The sequence below is a fragment of the Leptinotarsa decemlineata genome, unplaced genomic scaffold (genome assembly GCF_025532065.1).
Source record: "Leptinotarsa decemlineata unplaced genomic scaffold, Ldec_3_MD MMD2_tig00078422_RagTag_RagTag, whole genome shotgun sequence".
Taxonomy (NCBI): domain Eukaryota; kingdom Metazoa; phylum Arthropoda; class Insecta; order Coleoptera; family Chrysomelidae; genus Leptinotarsa; species Leptinotarsa decemlineata.
In genome coordinates, this window is record NW_027412747.1 from 9,187,657 (window position 1) to 9,207,952 (window position 20,296).

Below are 20,296 nucleotides of genomic sequence, written 5' to 3' on the forward strand. Positions count from 1 at the left end.
TCTGCATGGACATTTTCAAAATTGACAAATATTTAAACTCATACAATATAATTTGAAAGGTTTATATTTTTATATACAATATATAAGGACACTTTCAAACTTATACAATATATAAGTTTGAAAATATCCTTATAGGACGAAACTGCAGTAACGTTAGTTATTAATAAAAGTGGTAAAAAACATAAAAAGTTTCATTTCTCTTTTTTTGATTATTCAATCAATTGATTATAGAAAATTAAATTTTTTTCAGCATTTTTTTAAAATTATTTTCTTATAAATACAAGTATTCTACTTAAAAAAACATACACTCATCTATTTGCATGCAATTTCCCGAGCTTTTCAATTAATTAAGTTCAATGAATTAAAAAAAATTAAAAAAATATTGTTTTTGTTGGATTAAGCCTCTAGATCAGGGGTCTCCAAACTAAGGCCCGCGGGCCAAATCCGGCCCGCCAGTGTCATCAATCCGGCCCGCGACAGCCAATGATTTACTGTTATCAATCTGGCCCGCGACAGCCAATGATTACTTAATTGTTGTTACTATTGCTGTGATAAGTTGAAGAAGAAAACACAGAATGATTACTCGGTTTTATTTACTTGCAAGGTAAAACTTAACGACAGAAATGATGACAAAGAAAACTTAACTTAAGTATCTAAGTTTAAGCATATTAATAACCAACAGATAATTGAAATGAATCACAGTAAAACAAAAACACTAATGAGATTTATGTAATTGTGATTTTCCACCGACAATACTGTGTAGTTGTGTATGAATTTTACTTGTACCAATTATCAAAAGAGATTTAAGATGCTCATCGGTTGATTGAGATCTGTAAGCATTCTTTGTGTACTTCATCTTGGAAAACGTTTTCTCACACAAGTAAGTAGTACCAAAAACAGAAAACAACCCACGAGCAAATTTATGCAAATTATCAAATTGTTCCAGTGGAAGACTTTTATAAAATTCCAACAAAGATGAATTTTGATATTTATTCTTAAGCATATCACTGCACCGTAAATCAATAATTCCCATTTGGACTTCCGGAGCCAGGGTTTCAATGTCAGAATCAAAAGGATTTTGAAAAAGCTTAATTTCATTCGCAATGACATCAAAATCTGAAAAACGAGTATCAAAATGTATCTTCAAAGTACTCATAATTGACGGGAAATTCAGTGTCTGTAGTGTGGCTGAATATTTCACATGTTTCAAAATGTGTGAAACATTTTTTACGTAATTGCGATTGAAATAGTATTATTTTCTGCCTGAAGGATTTGATATTGGTGTATAAATCAAGGAGAAGCTGATTTTCTCCTTGCAATCTCAAATTCAGTTCGTTCATATGATTCGTCAAATCGACATAGAAGGCTAACTTCCACATCCATTCACTATTTTCTAAATCGGCAAAAGGGCGCTGCTTCTCATTTAAAAAAAATTCGATCTCTGCTCAAAGTTCAAAAAAGCGCTCAAGGACTTTTCCGCAACCAAGCCAGCGTACGGCAGTATGATATGGTAAATCATTTTCTCCAATCTGTTGAATAAACTCGCGGAATTGTCGGTGATTCAGCCCAGTGGATCTGATGAAGTTAACAACTGATATGACTGGCTTTAGAACTTCAGACATATCCAAACATTTTCCGCACAAGGACTGTTGATGAATGATACAATGTAGGACAAATAGTTTTGAATCACCATCATTTTCTACAGCCTTTGACACAAGTGCAACCACTCCTTAATTTTTACCATACATATTTTTGCCTTCATCAGTTGTTATAGATTTCAAATTTCTCCATCGAAAGTTCTTTTTATTAATGGCATTTTCAACTTCCTTAAAAATATCTGTCCCAGTTGGCGTGCCGTGAATACTATCAATATCAAGAAGTTCTTCGTACACTTCATAGCTTTTATCTACTCCGCGAATAAAAATCAACACCTGACAGTATCTGACACATCCGTTGACTCATCCAATGCTAGAGAAAACCACTCATGATGTCCATTTTTGTCAGACAGTTGAGATAATATATTTTCTGCGATGTCTTGCACCCTCCGAGCCACGGTGTTTGCTGACAAACTGACACTTTTAAATAAATTTACCTTTTCGGGGCATATTTCTTCGGCTACTGCAATTAAGCATTCTTTCCATCGGTAAATGGTTTGCCACGTTTTCCGATTTCGAGAGCCACACGAAAGCTGGCGCGAGTTGCAGACTCTTGTTCAGTATTTGCTTTGGTAAACAAAGATTGCTGCGATTTGAGTCCGCATTTCAAAGCTTCAAATTTTTCCTTCCGCAAACTTTCTGTATACTTGGAGTAACTTCGAAGATGTTTCGATTCATAGTGTCGTTTAATGTTATAGTCTTTGAGAACAGCTATGGTTTCATTCCAAATAAACATAACGCCTTATTACTGGACTCAATCACAAAATACTGAGTTCCATTTTTCTTGGAACGTTCTGCATTCACTGTCGATTTTTCGCTTCTTTTCCATACTAACAAATCACCCATAAAAACAATAAGTCAAATCAAAATACTTTTATTGACGGGTGTTACTTTATTTCACAATAGACAGTTTCGCTTCCTTCGCCTTTCCTACGCAGACTAACTCGCAGTTGCGCCGCTAGCCTCTTTATATGCAATTATTACTGCCATCTCGAGGTGATCGGAATACACTAGCTAGAACCAGAACTTTCTCGAACCAACGCGGTAATTCCAAATATTTAATTACGCTTAATGCCACCTAGCGGGTAGCTGAAAAAGATAGTACATAGTACAACTACCCGCCACTAGATGTCGTTAAGTGTCACAATACACAATAATAATTGAAATGCAAAAAAAGCTTCAAAGTTTAGAGACCCCTGCTCTAGATAATCGTCAGATTATGATACAGCACGTCTAAAACATAAAGATGAACCATATATATCTTAATCTGAGGCGCTTGAGTATTTCAAAATGGCGAATTTTTTTGCACATCATAATAATGACCGCGAGTTTGCGTCGGATCGAAATCGTCAGATTATTGAATGAAATCTTTTTTTTGTTGCACTCAACACCCTCTTAGAAAATCTGACGCGCTCGAATAATTTTTTTTTCTTTTCATTTTTAACCCTTACGTACAACCATCCACATCATGCAGATTAACAGACCAACATTATTAAAAATACGTAGGACATTGATGCTAACAATATCTAATGCGCTCGGGATGTCCATGCACAGTATTTTTTTACATATTTAAAAATCTATAACCGCTTCCCCCACCGATGAAAAGGTATATATTATATAACATTTTTTTCTTCTTATCATCTAAGCTTTGCAACCTAATATGTCTCAATGACTCTCGAGTAAATCCCCATTTTGCATTTTGCAAAAATACCTCAATTGAAAATATTTTATTTTGTGCGGTTGGAAAGAGATTTCCACGATTGACCGGAAATCTAGTATGAGTCATTACACTCTGACTGAGGATTTTCTAACCATTCAATTGTCTTTTGAATAATTAATCAATTTCGTAATAATCTAACGGTCATTCATTCAAATTTGTAATCTAAGTCACTTTGTTTCCAGTTCACCTTCTGATGAGCTACAAGATGTGCTAAAAGTTGAGATTTTTCAATTGAATTTATGTGTTTTTTTAAATAGAATTAAATACACAGGACTTTCTTCATTTTTTCCAACTTTGATGTTATCCTTCGTTTCCAGTAAAGAACAAATCATTTCTTTTCAGTACTTATGAGGCGATTTCCAGAAGGCATGAGGACTACAAACTATAAATATACTTGCGTGGAGGAATACGCTCCATACGTTTCATATGACGGCATCGTTAAACGAATCACAAGGTACAAGGATTTCCAGTGTACAGAAGTCACCGTCATAGAGGATCACTACGAGAATAGACAAGATAAATTATACAAGAGTGTTCTGGACACGAATACTGATTTGATAACGGAATATTTTCAAAGGGGAAGAGAAGATGCCGTTACTAGTGAGTATTCTCAGGAGGCTCTGCAACAACGAAGGAGTGGAGGCCCCTTAATTTTTTTTATAAAAGTTTAATTTTCAACTTCCCGCTAGGAAAATCAAAAATGTTCAAAAAAGAAGAAGCGGGCAAAAATCGACGCATTCAATAGATAGTGTCGTTTATAATTTCCATTCAAGTGATTTCGTCAAATAATTTTTAAAACTTTGAGCTTGAAGAATTTGTAAGGATGACCTGCAGGGCCAACCGTTTCTTGAATTTTTTTCACTTATTTTATTTATCTTCAACTCATGAATACAAATTACATAATAAGAAAGGGTATTGCCACTGAAATGCTCGATCAAATAAAAAATTGATAGTAAATGGGAACTTCTTACAAACAATGTAAAAGAAATGTTTTGGAAGAAAAACGTAGAAGTTGCTGACCCGTCAAAATTTGGGTCTCCTCTTCTGTGGAGCCTCCGAGCCTCGCCTGCCCATCCATAAATCCGGTCCTGTCTACTACACAAGTTTTTTTTTAATGGATAAGCACAAGACTTTTTTTACAAAATATTTTTTTGATAAAGATCTTCTTCATCTTCTAATATTTATGATAATCATTCGTGAACAATCGAACGATGCAGAAATTTAAATGCATTCCCAAAAATGTGTTACAGTAACAAAACAATAGTCGCTTTCTCATCAACACTGTTCACTTTTTACTTTTTCTTTTGTTTGAAGGAAAGTTCAGTGGCTGAGTATTTTTTTCTTATACCCTCATAACCGTAGTATTGAAGAAGTTGGTCAAGATCTGCAGGTTTCTCAAAAGAAAAAAATGTTGAGAAAGAAAGATTTTGGCTATAACAAAACCGTTCTTTCCCAAAAATTATTCTCTCCTAAAAATATACCCCTTTCAATATATGAAAAGATGTTATTTGTTCATGATTTTATTCTGCAATTATATGTCATGTGTAAGTCACACCAAAATATTGTTTTGGATGGTTTCCGGGTTTTGTCATGGTCTTCCTTGGTTATAATATCCAAACGTTTCGACTGTAACTGCGGCAGTCTTCTTCAGTGGCGTGGTCGAAATACACTTCTTGGCGTGTCGAAATACACTTCTTGGCGTGTCAATTGAAACAATTTAAGTTGACACGTGGAGTGTTAAATCAAAAACATCCTGTATTCACGTTGGGTGCATGCGCCACTTTTTTTAATGGTATACAAATGATCCAATGTCATCATGTCAATGTCAATCATTCATTATGTCACTTATCGACAAATAATTAATTTATGTAAAATTTGATTTAATCAGTTAATTAGTTTAATGATCCAATGTTAGTTGAGTAACAGGATCAATCTTTCTTGAAAAAAACAATTATTTTCTTGCCAATGTTTCGAAGTCAATTAAATTCTTTTTCAGAGATCGAAAAGGAGTTTCTTCGTGTTGAAACTATTTTGAAATAATCAGGCATAAAAGATACATGATTATAATAAAGAACACTAAACTAATGAAATTTTCGAGACATACAACACTACACAAAGATATGAAACAAACGTTGTTTTTTTTCTGTCAAACATTCGTTCATTTGATATATTTTTATATAGTGTCATTGCTCTTCGAGTTTGAAAACCGTGGATTTTTGCAATTTCTTCCTGATGTTTCGCTGGCGCGAGTGGCTAGTTTCTTCAGAGGTTTAACCATCATGGCTTGCCGTCCGATGACTACCTTTTAGGCTTTGTAAAGCGTATTTATGCCTTGTCAGGTAATCAGTTGTATTTGTTCCTGTATTTGTACCTGTATTTGTACCTGTACTTGTACCTACACTTGTACCTGTGCTCGTACCTGCACTTGAACCTGTAACATTAACGATATTGCTGCCTGTTGTCCTGTTCGTTATTTTCGAATTCCTTAAAATGGGGTTCCACATTCGATTGAGGTTCACCGCTTCTTCTTTTCTGTTGAAATTCTCTGTGTGTTTGTGGATCTCTATTGCCTCCCGTACGAGTCGGCTTTGGTATCTCTGGTTGGGGGCAATTAGTTCTGTGTTTTCAAACAAAAGTATGTGGTCTCCTTCACTAAGTGCGTGTTCTGCCACAGCTGACTTGTCCGTTTGGCCTAGTTTGCAGTTCCTTTTATGCTCTTTTAGTCTTGTTCCCATGGATCGTTTGGTGGTTCCGATATATACCTTCCCACAAGTGCACGGTATGCGATAGACACCTGCTGCTGATAATGAGTCTCTTTTGTCTTTATCCGACCTGAGGCTTTGTTGTATCTTCCTCGTGGGTTTGAAGACTGTTTCAATGTCGTGTTTGCCCAATAGTTTTCCAATTCTGTCCGTGACCCTTGGGATAAACGGTAGATATGAGCGTGATCGTTTTTCGCTTTCTGAACTGTGGTGCCCTTCGGTTTCATGGCTTTTCTGGTCTCGGAGGCACTGTATCCATTCGATCTCAAGGCCACTTCAAAGTATTTCAGTTCCCTCTCCAGATGTTCTGGTTCACTTATTCTCCGAGCCCGTTTCGTTAGAGTTGAGATGACTCCTCTCTTTTGGCTAGGATGGTGGTTCGATAGTGCGTGCAAGTATCTATTTGTGTGTGTGGGTTTTCGATACACTTGTGGGTTAGTCTGATACCACATCGTTCCACTAGTACATCAAGGAAATCTATCCGTTAGTCTTACTCAATCTCCATGGTGAATTCTATGCTCGGGTGTTGGGTGTTCAAGTGGTTTAGGAAACGACTTCAATTCAAAAGTGTCTATCGCCTTCCCTTCAAACCGTTCCATGAAATAATTGTTGCTCATAGAAGTGTCTCCCCCATTGAAAGTAACTTCCTGTGAGACATGAACTTCCTGTGAACCAGAACATCTGGAGAGGTAACTGAAATACCTTGAAGTGACCTTGAGATCGAATGGATACAGTGCCTCCGAGACCAGAAAAGCCATGATACCGAAAGGCACCACGGTTCAGAAAGCGAAAGAGGATCACGCGCATATCTACCGTTTATTCCTAGGGTCACGGGCAGAATTGGAAAACTATTGGGCGAACACGACATCGAAATAGTCTTCAAACCCAACAAAGCCTCAGGTCGGCTAAAGACAAAAGAGACCCATTATCAGCAGCAGGGGTCCATCACATACCGTGCACTTGTGGGAAGGTATATATCGGAACCACCAAACGATCCATGGGAACAAGACTGAAAGAGCGTAAAAGGAACTGCAGACTAGGCCAAGCGGACAAGTCAGCTGTGGCAGAACACGCACTCAGTGAAGGAGACCACATAATTTTGTTTGAAAACAGAGAACTAATTGCCCCCAACCAGGGATACCATAGCCGACTGGTACGGGAAGCAATAGAAATCCACAAACACACGGAGAATATCAACAGAAAAGAAGAAGCGGTGAACCTCAATCGAATATGGAACCCCATTTAAAGGAATTCTAGAATAACGAACGGGAAAACAGGCAGCAAGATTGTTAATATTCCAGGTTCAAGTCCAGGTACGAGTACAGATATAAGTGCAGGTACAAGTGCGGGTACAAGTTCAGGTACAAATACAGGTACAATTGCAGGTACAAATACAGGAACAAATACAACTGATTACCTGACAAGGCATAAATACGCTTTACGAAGCCAAAAAGGTAGTCATCGGACAGCAAGCCATGATGGTTAAACCTCTGAAGAAGCTAGCCACTCGCGCCAGCGAAACGTCAGGAAGAAATTCCAAACATCCACGGCTTTCAAATTCGAAAAGCAATGACACTGAAAACCTCAGCCGTGAAAGTCTAAACCATTTTATTTTTATATATTTTCAACACGAAGAAACTCCTTTTCGAACCCTGAAGAAATATTTAATTAAATTCAAAACGTTGGAAAGAAAACAATTGTTTTTTAAAGAAAAATTGACCCTGTTACCAACTAACCCTTCTAGAATGAAATTCAAGTTAACCTTTCAGGATTCAGGGGTAGCATTTTTTTTCAACCGACTGTTTTTTAGAACACGTTTATTACAAGAACGTAGATGCAGTAGATGCCGAAAGGAAAATTTTTTTCAACAGTGAAGCCAGATATGACGCTCTCAGTGAAATTGAAGTTGAACTGGATAAAATAACAGAATATTATGAAAAGAGAGATGACAGGTCAGATGATAAGAAATATTTTGTGTTTTTAATGAACAAGTTTTTGATAGAACTGAAATTAGTTACGTAGGGGAAGGTCGGGCAAAGTGAATACCTTCTTCTTACCTTAAGGCTTTAGCAGAAAAGGTATAAGCTACAAAAATAAAATAACCATCATCAGTTACCCTTTATAATTAAACAAGTATTACTTGCCAATAAAATTTCATTAAGAACAAAATTACTCACTTTGCTCGGATTTCTTCTTCTTAATGAACACCAGAGTTGACAAACGTCACATCGAATCCAATTTTCAATGGGATTATCATCTTCCTCAATGTATATTTCGCCCCAAAGAAAGCATAATATATCCTCAAATTCTTTAATTTTCTTTAGCTTTTTAGGCTTTTTAGCGGTTTCTGTATTTGTTTTGTCAGTCTTAGTAATAGCTTCAATAGTCTTCTTAGTAATTTTTTTTATTTACATCCAGTCTTTTAGTAACGTTCTTAACTTTATTTTTCTCGAATTTCTGTAGTGATTGACTTGACAGGATTTGGTATAGGTCTCAACATAAGGAGACTGCAGTGAGAAGTCGAGCTTCCAGGTTTGGGATCCAGTGAAATGTACGCATTTTGTTGAATGTTTACTTCTGTTTCGGGCCGCATTGTATCACTTTTCGGAGCTTTTGTTGGTGCATCTAGTTCAAAATCGGAAAAAAATTGAGAACATCCAGGTTCTAGTTCAGGTGTGCCTGTAGATCCAACGTCGCTACTAATCTTTTCAGATGTGTTAGGAGACGCAACAAAGGCTTAGAGCTCAGATGAGGTAGCTCTGCTCAGACTCCTCGGACATTTAGTTATTTTTCCTAAAGGATCGACTGGATTTGGAGAAATAAGTTCTTGAAGAAGTGAAAGTGAAGTTTCTGCAGAAGGTCCGAGAGTATCGATCTTTTCTAGTGAACTTGTGCCTTCTGTGTGAATATTCACATTAGGTGTACCTGCAATCATGGCGGCTGGTTCGTAATATAGCTACTGCACTTTTCAAAAATGCCGGTGATAACAGTTTGGCCATATCCTATCGATTTATATTGCGTCCTGGGTGTGATTTTTGAAAAACATTTACCTCCCTTTCAAAATATGTTTTTAGTAGGCCGTAAATAGCTACAACCATGAGCTGCATTTCATGAGTTGTATGTGGGGCAAAGGATAAAATTACTACTTTCTTTTTGCTGGCGTAATTCAAAGCTGGGTAATAATAATGGCTCTCGTGGTTGTCCGAAAGAAGAAGTTTTTTTTTTTTTTCTCAGGGGTAGGTTGAACATGTCCCACAAAAAATGTATCCTATCAAGAAATACCTCGCCTGAAGTCCAACCATTTGGAGTACAGGTTCTTTGAGTGTCGGGAGGCGTACCATCAAGTAGGCTGGGCTGCATTTTTTTCCTGGCAAAAATTAAAAATGGCGGGAGAAACGAATCAGCAGCATTACAACAACCAATGACCGTCGTCAATTAACCAAGTTTTGCACTGGCAATTATGCCCACCTGCTTCTTTCCGTTTATTGATAGCACTTTAGGTGGATTATTAGTGGTGGTTAACCAGTTTCATCAATGTTATATAATCTAAATGCATCAGTATCATATTCTACAGTCAAAGCTTCAAGATTTTCATAAAATCGTCCAACTTTACGTCTTTTGAATCCTTCCGCCCTTGCAACCGATGTTGCTTCTGAAGTCCTAAGGGAAATTTGATTGTGAAGTGACAAAAATGACGATAGCCAGTCATCTTCAGCTTTCTCATACTTGTCCCAGTTTAATGAGTAGTTCAAATTATTTTTCTTAGCGTATGTGAATGCTAAATTTTCAACCTCGTCTCGAGTCACGCAAAAAATACAGAATCCATATGTTTGAGTTGTTATTAACTCTTTCTCCTGATCTTCAGTAAAAACAAGATGGAATTGACCCAGTTTTGGGGCCGCGCTGCCGGTTTTCACATGTCTGTACAAGATTGCATAAAAGCCAACCCTTAGATTTGTTCTTTATTAATTCTCCAGCTTTGCACAAATTGATAGCCGTTTGCATGAAATTTTTATCTCACGGCCCTTGTTCAGCTTTTTTTATATTTATTTACCATCTGAAACGAATAAAGTACCTACATTATGAGATCTTAGGTCAATAACCACATATTAGGGGCAAAGGTTAACACATTTCATTAAAAAACCTAATAATTCTGACCCTTTGTTAAATATACTATAAAAACCAAGTTTAATAACCTAACGAATCAAAATATTTCTAATTGTCAAGAACTAATAATACTGGAAATAATATCGATATACTTAGCTTGCAAAATCAATCTTTTTTCACAAAAACATAAATCTCCACTCTGTCAGCAGCAGGCGTCGCGACCCGTCACTCTGGTGTTTTCCGTGCACTGGCCCAAGATGGCCGAACGTTACAATAGTTGGCGTGTTGAATCACGCTTGAATAAGTAAGTGAGGAGAGTATTCTCTTTGCCCAGTTTATTCACTTTGACCGGCCTTTCCCTACGTAATGACATTCATTCGCTTATTTGATTAAACCCCAGCTATGTAATAATCTGAATGACTGAAGTCATTATTATTTCTAGATTATATTATAGACAAGTGATATATTCAAAAAAATCAGAAGGGACCAATGCAGAAACATCAAAAGGAGTCAGACGGCCTATCCAGGTAAGATATTCAATAACATTCATTAGTGATATTTTCAAACTATTTTAAAATCGCATTAACTATTTGGAAAATAATAAATCAATCCTAATAAATCTGTATATAGAAATGTTGTATGTTGAAATATATATAGAATAACAAAAAAATAGTCTTAGAATATATATATAAAACTTCATATGAATTTCCCCAAAAAAATGTTCAATTATAGAAAACCTACAAAATGATAGTCAACCCCTATCAGACAACGAAATATATTTAGTTTTGAAATCTTACACTGGAGATGGAAACCCTCTCTTTGACTGTGATATGGCCAATGATTCAAGTGATGAGGGAAAGGATCTAAAAATGTCAAAAATCAAAATCAAAATTCTTTGTTGCCCATTTCTCTATAGTAAATCTAAGGTCCAATGTACAGAGTATATATACAATGTTTACATCTCTCCCACAAACGGGAGTGGGTGGGGGACAGGAAAAGGGTTGGTAGAATAAAGGGGGAGTAAGTAAAGCAAAGTAAAGGATGAGACTTCAATATCGAGCCCCAGGACGTCCACAGGGTGAAGCGCCACCTCATAGACCCACGACAGGCCGATGGGAGGCGGCCCCGCTGGTGTTAACGGGTGGCTATCTGCCTAACAGAGCCTCATTTCAGAATTCAGTCTAAGACCACAGTCTAAGACTTCCCGCTTCCTGCCGAGGCTTACGCGGGATTTATCGAGATGTTGTGATTCCGATATCTCATATCTAAATGTACCTACTAAGTAGGTGTTACAGGATTATCACTAGCCCCCTCGGAAAAAGTTTATGAAAAAAACAGGTATCAGTAATTCTGATGTTACGAGAATACGTGAATTATCTTAGTCAGCTTTTCCATGAACTAAGCGCAATCACATTCGCGCCGTTCATGGAAGATATCTAGCATTTCATAAGTCAGCCCGTGTTTACGGGGCTGATTATGATATTAACTCCTAAACGCCGTGACGTCCCTCGTCAGCGGGCTTTTCGGCAAAAAGAACTTGAAGAATTTATAAGACAGTCTCCTGATATGTTCACTAACCGTCTCAACTCCTGCCAGATCTAACAGATCATTCAATGAAATGTATATATCTGTCACAGTTCGTACAAATACGGAGCACCTTGTTTGAAGGTGGTTGACAATGTTTCGTGGTGTATTTCATCAGTTCGGACTGAACTTAACTGAAATTACAGTTGTTATGTTATTTCTTTGTAATTTCAGTTTTTTGTTTAATAAAATTGTTATTTTCGGTTAATCTCTTTGATTTTTTTCAGGGTTATCAAATCAATTTATATTATATTAGACAATGGAAGTCCGAACTGATGAAATACACGGAGCACCTTATTCTGCATCGTCTCGAGTTTCCGCAGAGGAGTCGCCTTGATCCTGCAGAATACGGGACAAGCGTACAACATAGCTGGTCTGATTACTTGTTTGTAAATAAGCATCTTGTTTTCAACACTCTGAGTTTCGAGTCCTGTGAAATGAGCGGGTACGTGCGTTTAACCGCCGCACCCGCTCGTTGGATGCCAAGCTCAAATGTTCCTGCAAATTCAAGTGCATATCCAGGATATTCGTAACTCCCAGATATCCCTTCACTCGCAACTTCCCGAAGATCTTCACGTTAGTAAATTTCTTCATAAAGTTGACGGGTTCTGTTTCATTATGGTTGATCTCGATATTATTACGCTCGAAGTATGGCACGACCAACCTGTCGAGGTGGATCTGAAACTATTGCTTCGCCACCTCGCTCGAGAACGAATTTACGTACATAACAGTGTCATCTGCGTATATACCCACATTTTTTCTCGGAAATATCGAAAAGTCGTGCGTGTACAGAGAGTACAAGTGCGGTGACAGGCAGGACCCCTGCGGGACACCTGCTTTAATTGGATAATTCGTAGATGTGGTTTGGTCCACTCTCACACGAAAATTTCGGTTGTTCAGGTAGGATTGAAGAATCCTAATCACAAATAAGGGTATGCCTGCCGACCACATCTTGGCGACAAATCCCTCTGTCCAAACTCTATCGAAAGCTTATTGGATGTCCAACAAGACCATAACTGTATTCCTCCCCTGATTGAAGGATTCCTTCACCCCATGAACAACCCGGGATCCAAAAGTGAAGGGTATGTACCAGAAGGACTGACTTTGTCAATAACCTGATAAGAGACATCTTTGGAAGGCAATTGAAATCGAGCATACATCGTACCGGAGATCACATTACTGAGAATATCTAGCCAGAGAAGGTAAAGACTGTCAGTGATGCGCTGCAAGTACTCGTCTCCAAGACAGATTGGATGGGCTGAGTCCGTCGAAAACTAACATCAAGATTATAGGTAGACATTTGCGTAAAATTTTCTCGTGGCTCATAACACACTTTGATACTAACAGACTTTCGAAAGCATTAAAAAATCCAGTGTCATGTACCAATCTCAACAATTTCAGAGGGTTCTCATTTATTCTGTGGCTGTTGAATGACACTAGATTTTTCTGGTCTCTGAAATCAGATACGAGTAGGTATGTTCTGCGTGTTCTTTGAAACAAGTTCTAATAGCCCCGTCTTTTCATTTCCAATGATTTGTCTAGGGTTACCCAACATTTGTTGGAGTGAGCAAGAAGTTTTGAAGGCTACTTTCGCGTTTAACTTTCATGTCTTTCGAGAAGATTGACGAAGATTCTCTCTAGCTATCTTCGTAGCTATCAGCTGTGCCTCTGGTGTTTTTCTCAACGTTTTCCGAAGGGAACGTAACAAGCCTATGAAAAATAAAGTTTATTCCTGTCATTTTGTGTTGGGGACAATGTTATGAGGATATCAGGAATAAATCTAAAATTATATTAGTCATCAAATTCTAGAAACTGGTTATTTCTAATCACTACGACATCAAAAAATGGTAACTCCTAATTTGTGTAGAAATAGCTGTTGAAGTGAAAACATTTCTGTGCCATGCAGATTTTTGTTACTTGAATGTAATCTTTAATAACTTCTCGACCATTGACCCTCATAAGATGAATAGTTTTTGATATAGGGGCACTTGGAAACAAATAAGATACATCAAATGATACTGAAATATCCATCTCGCAACTTCACATCTTCGATTTTATGATGTGAATCAACAAAACTGTTCGGTTAGTCATTCAGCAATTTATTGCACCGCATTGACTTGCCAGATTTGCGAATTTTTGGCAGACCTTGTTCCGCAGCTGCTCTGCTATCGAAAATAATAGATCAAAGAATTTGCATCAAATTTTGCATTGAGTGCTTAAAAAAACTTGAAATGTTGAAACTGGCATACGGTGATTGTGCTCTGAGTCAGAAAAAGGTTCACAAGTGGCACAAGCTTTTCACAGAAGGTCGAGAAGATATGAATGACGACGCTCGCCCTGGACGCCGCAGCACATCAACAACCGATGAAAATGTTGAAAAAGTGAGGAAAAAAGTTATGGAGAATCGTCGAATCACTATTAGAGAAGTTGCCGAAGATGCCGGCAAATCGGTTAGCTCATATCATGCAATTTTTTCGGAACTATTGGACGTGGATAGTGGGTAGCGAAGTTCGTTTCAAATTTGATGAATTTTGACCAAAAAAAACCGTCGCATGAGCATCACTCAGGAATTTTTGAATGAGGTCAATGGCAATCCAGATTTGCTTAAAAGGTCATAACTGGTGACGAATCGTGGGTAAATAGTTATGACATCAAATCCAAAGTCCAATCGTCCCAATGGGAGGAGCCCAGGAAAGCCAAAGCCAAAAAATCACGCCAAGTTCGTACAAATGTCAAGGTTTTGCTTATTGTTTTCTTCGATTACCGAGGCGTAGTGCATCAGGGTTTCTTACCACATGCTCATACGATTCATAAGATTTATTTTCATGAAGTTATGCGCCGCTTGCGGGCAGCAATACGAAGAAAACGTTCGGTATTCTGAAAAACAATTCATGGCTTTTGCATCAGAATAATGCAACTGCTCACTCGTCATTGCTTGTTCGTGATTTTTTGGCCACCGTATTCACCAGATTTGACCCCATGACACTCTTGTCTGTTACAAGATTGAAAAGACCCATGAAAGTATGGCGTTTTGTGCATATCAGAACTTTTTCGAGGATTGGGAAAAATGCTGGAACGTGTGTATTATATCTAAGAGGGGCTGATTTGGAGGAAACGAAATATAAAATGATGAATAATTTTGAGAAAAATTAAATTCAACTTTATTTTTTGAACAGACAGTGTATTCGTTATCAATTGAGAACAGTTTTAGTGACGAATTAATTTACTTCACCTCCTTAAGACGCCAACTCGCTTGATGAAACGCTCCTTGAGGAAAGTGTTGCAGTTCTAGTGTTTGGGAACACTTTTACATATTCAAAATATTTCAAATGAGTATTGTGATAAATACATCTACATACTTCCATAAATGAATTATTCCACCTGAAAAATATACCCTTCCTAAATTCAGAAATTACCCCTCCCCCCGAAATTTTGATCTTAATCCGCTCTTGTCATATAGTAACAAGATGAAGAATAGTTTCATTTATTTTTTCTTATAACCGACAGCACGTGATTATTTTTATTGATTTTATATGTGGTCAATATCAAATAAGTGTCATTAATGTGATTAATTTTAGACCCAATATTTTTTCATCTCCTCCACTGCTTTTTTTAGAAATACGTTTTCACATTACCACAATATCCTGAACCCCCTGTAAAACGTGATCTTTGAAACAAATTATTTGAATTTCATCAGTTCGGACTTCCATTGTCTAATATAATATAAATTGATTTGAAATCCCTGAAAAAAAATTAAAAAGATTCACCGAAAATAAAAATTTTATTAAACAAAAACTGAAATTACGAAGAAATAACATACAAGCAACAACCAAAAAAAGTAAAAATTGAAATATTAATAAAAGCTGAAAATTCAAAAATTAATCAAAAAATATTATTAACAAAAAATGAAAAATTAAAATTAAAATATTGCAAACAGTTACGTCTCGACGTTTCGATTGTTAGTATCCACAATCGTCTTCGGGTGATAACTGGACTTATTCCTGCACGTCGTCTTGATTTCAAACAGGTTGGAGCCTGGCTCCCTTACCCTTTGGACTGATGTTTGTCAGAAGGACAAATGGGTCATAACTGATGGTGAGTGTTGATGGTATGGCGGCATGAATGTCCTCAGACATCAGTGCCGCCCTTCAGGGTGTACCCCTACCTGGCTGGGGTGGGTTGGATGAAAAATGTGTTCATCTTTTTAACGGAGGACATAGGGGCATCATTCGACAGATTGTCGGGCCCATTCGACTAATGGGTTTTCATGAGTTTCTGCACAATCAAAAACTCTCTGATTTCTCGACTGAATGAACTGCCGAATGGAAGGCAGCTTCAAATCTCTGCGGATGGCTTCATTCCGCACGAACCAAGGAGCATTCACAATCATCCTTATTAACTTGTTTTGCAATCTCTCCAGAGTGGAGATATACATAGCCGCTTGTCCCAAGATGCCCGAAGCATACATGATGACAGGCTTGAACATCGTATTATAGATGGTAATCTTGTTCTTCAGACTCATTTTAGATCTTCTGTTGATCAGAGGGTACAGACGTGCTATACGACCCCTCGATTTTTGATTTAACGCACATTATGTGCGGGTTCCAAGTGAGCCTACGGTCTATTAGAAGGCCGAGGTACTTTACCTGCGCTTGTCAGTCAATCTCTCTCCCAGAGCTTCTCACTTTTCTGGCCGGAGAAGATAGCAATCTTCTCATGGTTATCGCCTGAGTCTTGTCCGGGTTCACTCGGATCTTCCAATCGAGGTACCAGCGCTCGAGGTCGTCCAATGCACGTTGTATGCAGACGACGCCGAGCTCCCAACCCATGGAAGACGAGAGGAGAGCCGTGTCATCGGCGTACAGAGATATCTTCACACGCTCGTGCCTTGGAAGGTCACTGGCTTATGCCAGTGACTCTCTTTATAGAGAGTACAGCGTCGGAGAGAGAACAGCCCCTGTGGCACTCCAGCGAGGATCTCTCTGTTATCAGACAGAGAGCCCTCTACTCTAACCTGAAAAGTTCTGTCTTTCAGGAAAGACCCGATCCACCTGATCAGGCCCCGAAGCAGGTCGAACACGATCAATTTGTGCAGAAGGCCGTCGTGCCAAACACGGTCGAAGGCCTTCGAGATATCTAATAGCACAATATGCACTTCCTTGAGCCTGTAACTCAGTGGAGTGATCTCTCCTGAATCCAAATTGTTCATCAGGCAGAACATTTCGGTCCTCAACTTTTTCGTCGAGCCTTTGGAGAACAACAATTTCAGCCAGCTTAGCCGCCGACGAGAGCAGACTGATCAGGCGATAGTTCTGTGGGAACAGCAGGTTCTGACCCTGTTTTGGGATCATGACGACGATCGCGTGCTTCCACCTTCTGGGAAAGTGTCTGAGGGCCAACGAACTGTTAATTATGTGTAAAAGGCATTCGACGCAGTTGGACTTATTCCTCCGAGATCTAACTATTTATAGGTCATTCGAGTGCTTTCACCTATCCCCTCTTCTCTCTCTCCACTTCATTGGTTTTAGCGGGAGATGACCGTTTGGCGAGAGTTTGTCGTTTTTCGCTTGATCAGAGGTTTCCATATGTTACGTATCTCTACGCTAGTTTGGCTGAATGCGTTGTTGGACAGCATATACGAGACTTCTTCGAATTTTCTCCTAAACCAGCTCCTCGCTTTGTGTGTTACTTGTGCTCAACAATGCGAACTTTCAATGGCCTCTTAGTTTCACCGATGTATGATTCTCCGCACTCGCAGGGTATCCGGTAAATGCAATTCTTGGAATCTTTTTAATTTTTTCAGGGATTTCAAATCAATTTATATTATATTAGACAATGGAAGTCTGAACTGATGAAATACACCACGAAACATTGTCAACCACCTCAAACAAATTATATGAAATTCCAACATCATTTTTCATGAATACAGACAATTTTTTTTAGAAAATGATCCAAAAGTACATGAGAGATGAATCCAAACCGGCAAGCGATGATATTGCCGTAAGAGAATTTGCCATCGTTGATAGAGAAATTCGCTTGAAATTTCATTACGGCAAAGGAAACGTTACGGCTTCCACGAGAACCTTCATTAAACCACCCATATCAGAGATGGGCGAGGGTATGGTATTTAAACCGGAGCTGACCTTCGGTTATCAAGCAGAAGTCGGGGCTAAGCCTCCCAGACAGTTGAATTTGTTCATACTGTTCGAAGAGCAACTGAAGGAAGAAGAGAAGGCGTTGAACAGTATAAGAGACGTAGAAATACAGGTAAGGAAAGTAACGATATGTTACTTTTGGGCATTTTTCTACAATGTGATGGAATCAGACGACACTTGATGAAAATCCATAACGTATTCAACACTTTACTGTGAAATTTTCACCTAAGTATAGAGTAAAAAGCCGCTTGAAGAAGCTGATATATAGCGAAACAAGTGTTGCGTTTTTATAAAACTGTGTAGCGAAAATCTCACAATGAAGTGTTTTTTGAATAGTTTTCTACTAAGTAATTGCATAGAAAAACATACAACAGTACTCTTGTTGTCATAGACTTTAAATTTTAACAAAAAATCATCTTTGATACACGCCTGGGTGGAGTTTACTCTTAGAGACATCTATATATCTATATCAATAACTTGTCTTGTATGGTTGTATGGTAAAAAACAAAGGAATCTGTATTTCTCTCTTCAAGATTGAAATTGTTACTGAATGCTTGATAGATGGCAGGTGAGCATACTAGTGACGTTATTCATCTGGGCGTGATGACGTAATAGTTGAATTTTTTAAATGTGAATAGGGGTCATGTGATAGCTCATTTGAAAAGTTATTAATTTCTTTATTAGTGATAAAAACATCAACATAAATACTCTTACAGGATTGCCAAAAAATATTTAATCTTTTAATTAAATTGATTTATACAATACAACATACATTCAATTCACATGTCCAGTTTCTCAATTTTCACACTCAAAATTCTACCGGCTGCGATAGGGGAGGCCGGGGCACGTTGTAACACGGGGTAAGGTGTAACAGTCGCAAAATCTCCTGAAAGTTTATTCTGGCAACCCCGCATCATGCCAGGGCTTCTAGGGAATGTTATCAGTGCCAGTTTCACTTATACAGCCAATCGCTATATATCGGTGTTACGTTTATTTCTGAGATTGTTGATATTTTGAGCAAGTAATTAAATTTTGATCTAGCACTTTGACTTCGATTAACTACTATCACAAATCGGTGAAGCTTTCGCTTTTTTGACACAAACTAGTCATTGCACATTGCCTGATCACAGTGTATAGTGATATGATATTTTCTTTAAAATTTACCGAGATAATTCTTATAAAATCAAGCTCGGGGTGAATTGCAACAAACTGCTCGGGGCAAAATGTAACATGTTACTACTTACCCCGCTCAAACAAACATGCAGTTTACTGAAATATCACTTGCTTTTAGGATGAGAACGTATAAAAAAAACAGAGGTTCTACTTCTAAAGAAGACATGGAAAAGGCCTTACACAGAGTTATACACAACAAGGAGTCAATTCGCTCAGTGGTAAAAGCTTTAGATATATGTCAAGTGACTCTCATGAGGATGTTAAAAAGGCAAACGTTTCGTTTTATCACCGAAGACCAGTTTTTAACGATCAGCAAACCACTAGTCTAGTAGAATATTTGAAAAGTGCTTCAAAAATTTATATCGGTTTGACTCCCAAGGAAGTTCGTAAATTGGCCTATGAGTGTGCCTTGCATTATGATATTGAAGTTCCAAACTCCTGGAAGGAAAACAAGTGTGCTGGACAAGATTGGCTGACAGATTTTCTAAAGAAAATAGGGAGCTCTCTATTCGGTCCCCAGAACCTACAAGCTTACAAAGAGCAACGAATTTCAATAGAGTTAATCTGTCCCTATTTTTTAATAAGCTAGCTAATTTTAGAGACAGATACGGTTTTACTGCTTTCCAGATTTGGAATCTCGATGAGACGGGTGTAACTACCGTACAAAAAGTTAGTAAAATTATCGCCGTAAAAGGAACCAAGCAGGTTGGTGGCCTATGTTTCTATTTCCTAGAAAACAATTTCACGACCATTTTATTAGAGATGGTCCCCCAGGGTCCATTGGAACAGCTAATGGTTCTGGCTGGATGACGACCGAAGAATTTTATAAATTTATGAAGCACTTTATTGCTCACGAAAAGCCATCGGAAGACAGTCCAGTCCTCTTATTATTGGACAACCATGAGTCCCATTTAGCAATAAAAACTATAAATTAAGCAAAAGAAAATTGGGTGGTGATGCTGTCTTTTCCGCCCCACTGCTCTCACCGTTTGCAGCCCCTAGACAGGAGCGTATATGACCCCTTTAAAAAGTATTTACCTTCTGCTCAAGATAACTGGATGCGAAGCAACGCCGGAAAGTCGATGACAATTTATGACGTCCCTTCCTTGGTTACTACTCCTATAAATATAATGAAAGGTT

At 38.0% G+C, this 20,296-nt stretch overlaps 1 protein-coding gene across 1 annotated transcript in view; it reads left to right on the forward strand.

The window, feature by feature from the left end:
* Positions 1-20,296, forward strand: part of lobo (coiled-coil domain-containing protein lost boys) — a 511,805-nt gene that overhangs the window by 477,005 nt on the left and 14,504 nt on the right. Inside the window, exons 7-10 of the mRNA XM_074186014.1 lie at positions 3,718-3,975; positions 7,948-8,089; positions 10,687-10,771; positions 17,772-18,095. Coding sequence (XP_074042115.1) covers positions 3,718-3,975; positions 7,948-8,089; positions 10,687-10,771; positions 17,772-18,095 — 809 coding nt within the window. The remainder of the gene's footprint in view (positions 1-3,717; positions 3,976-7,947; positions 8,090-10,686; positions 10,772-17,771; positions 18,096-20,296) is intronic.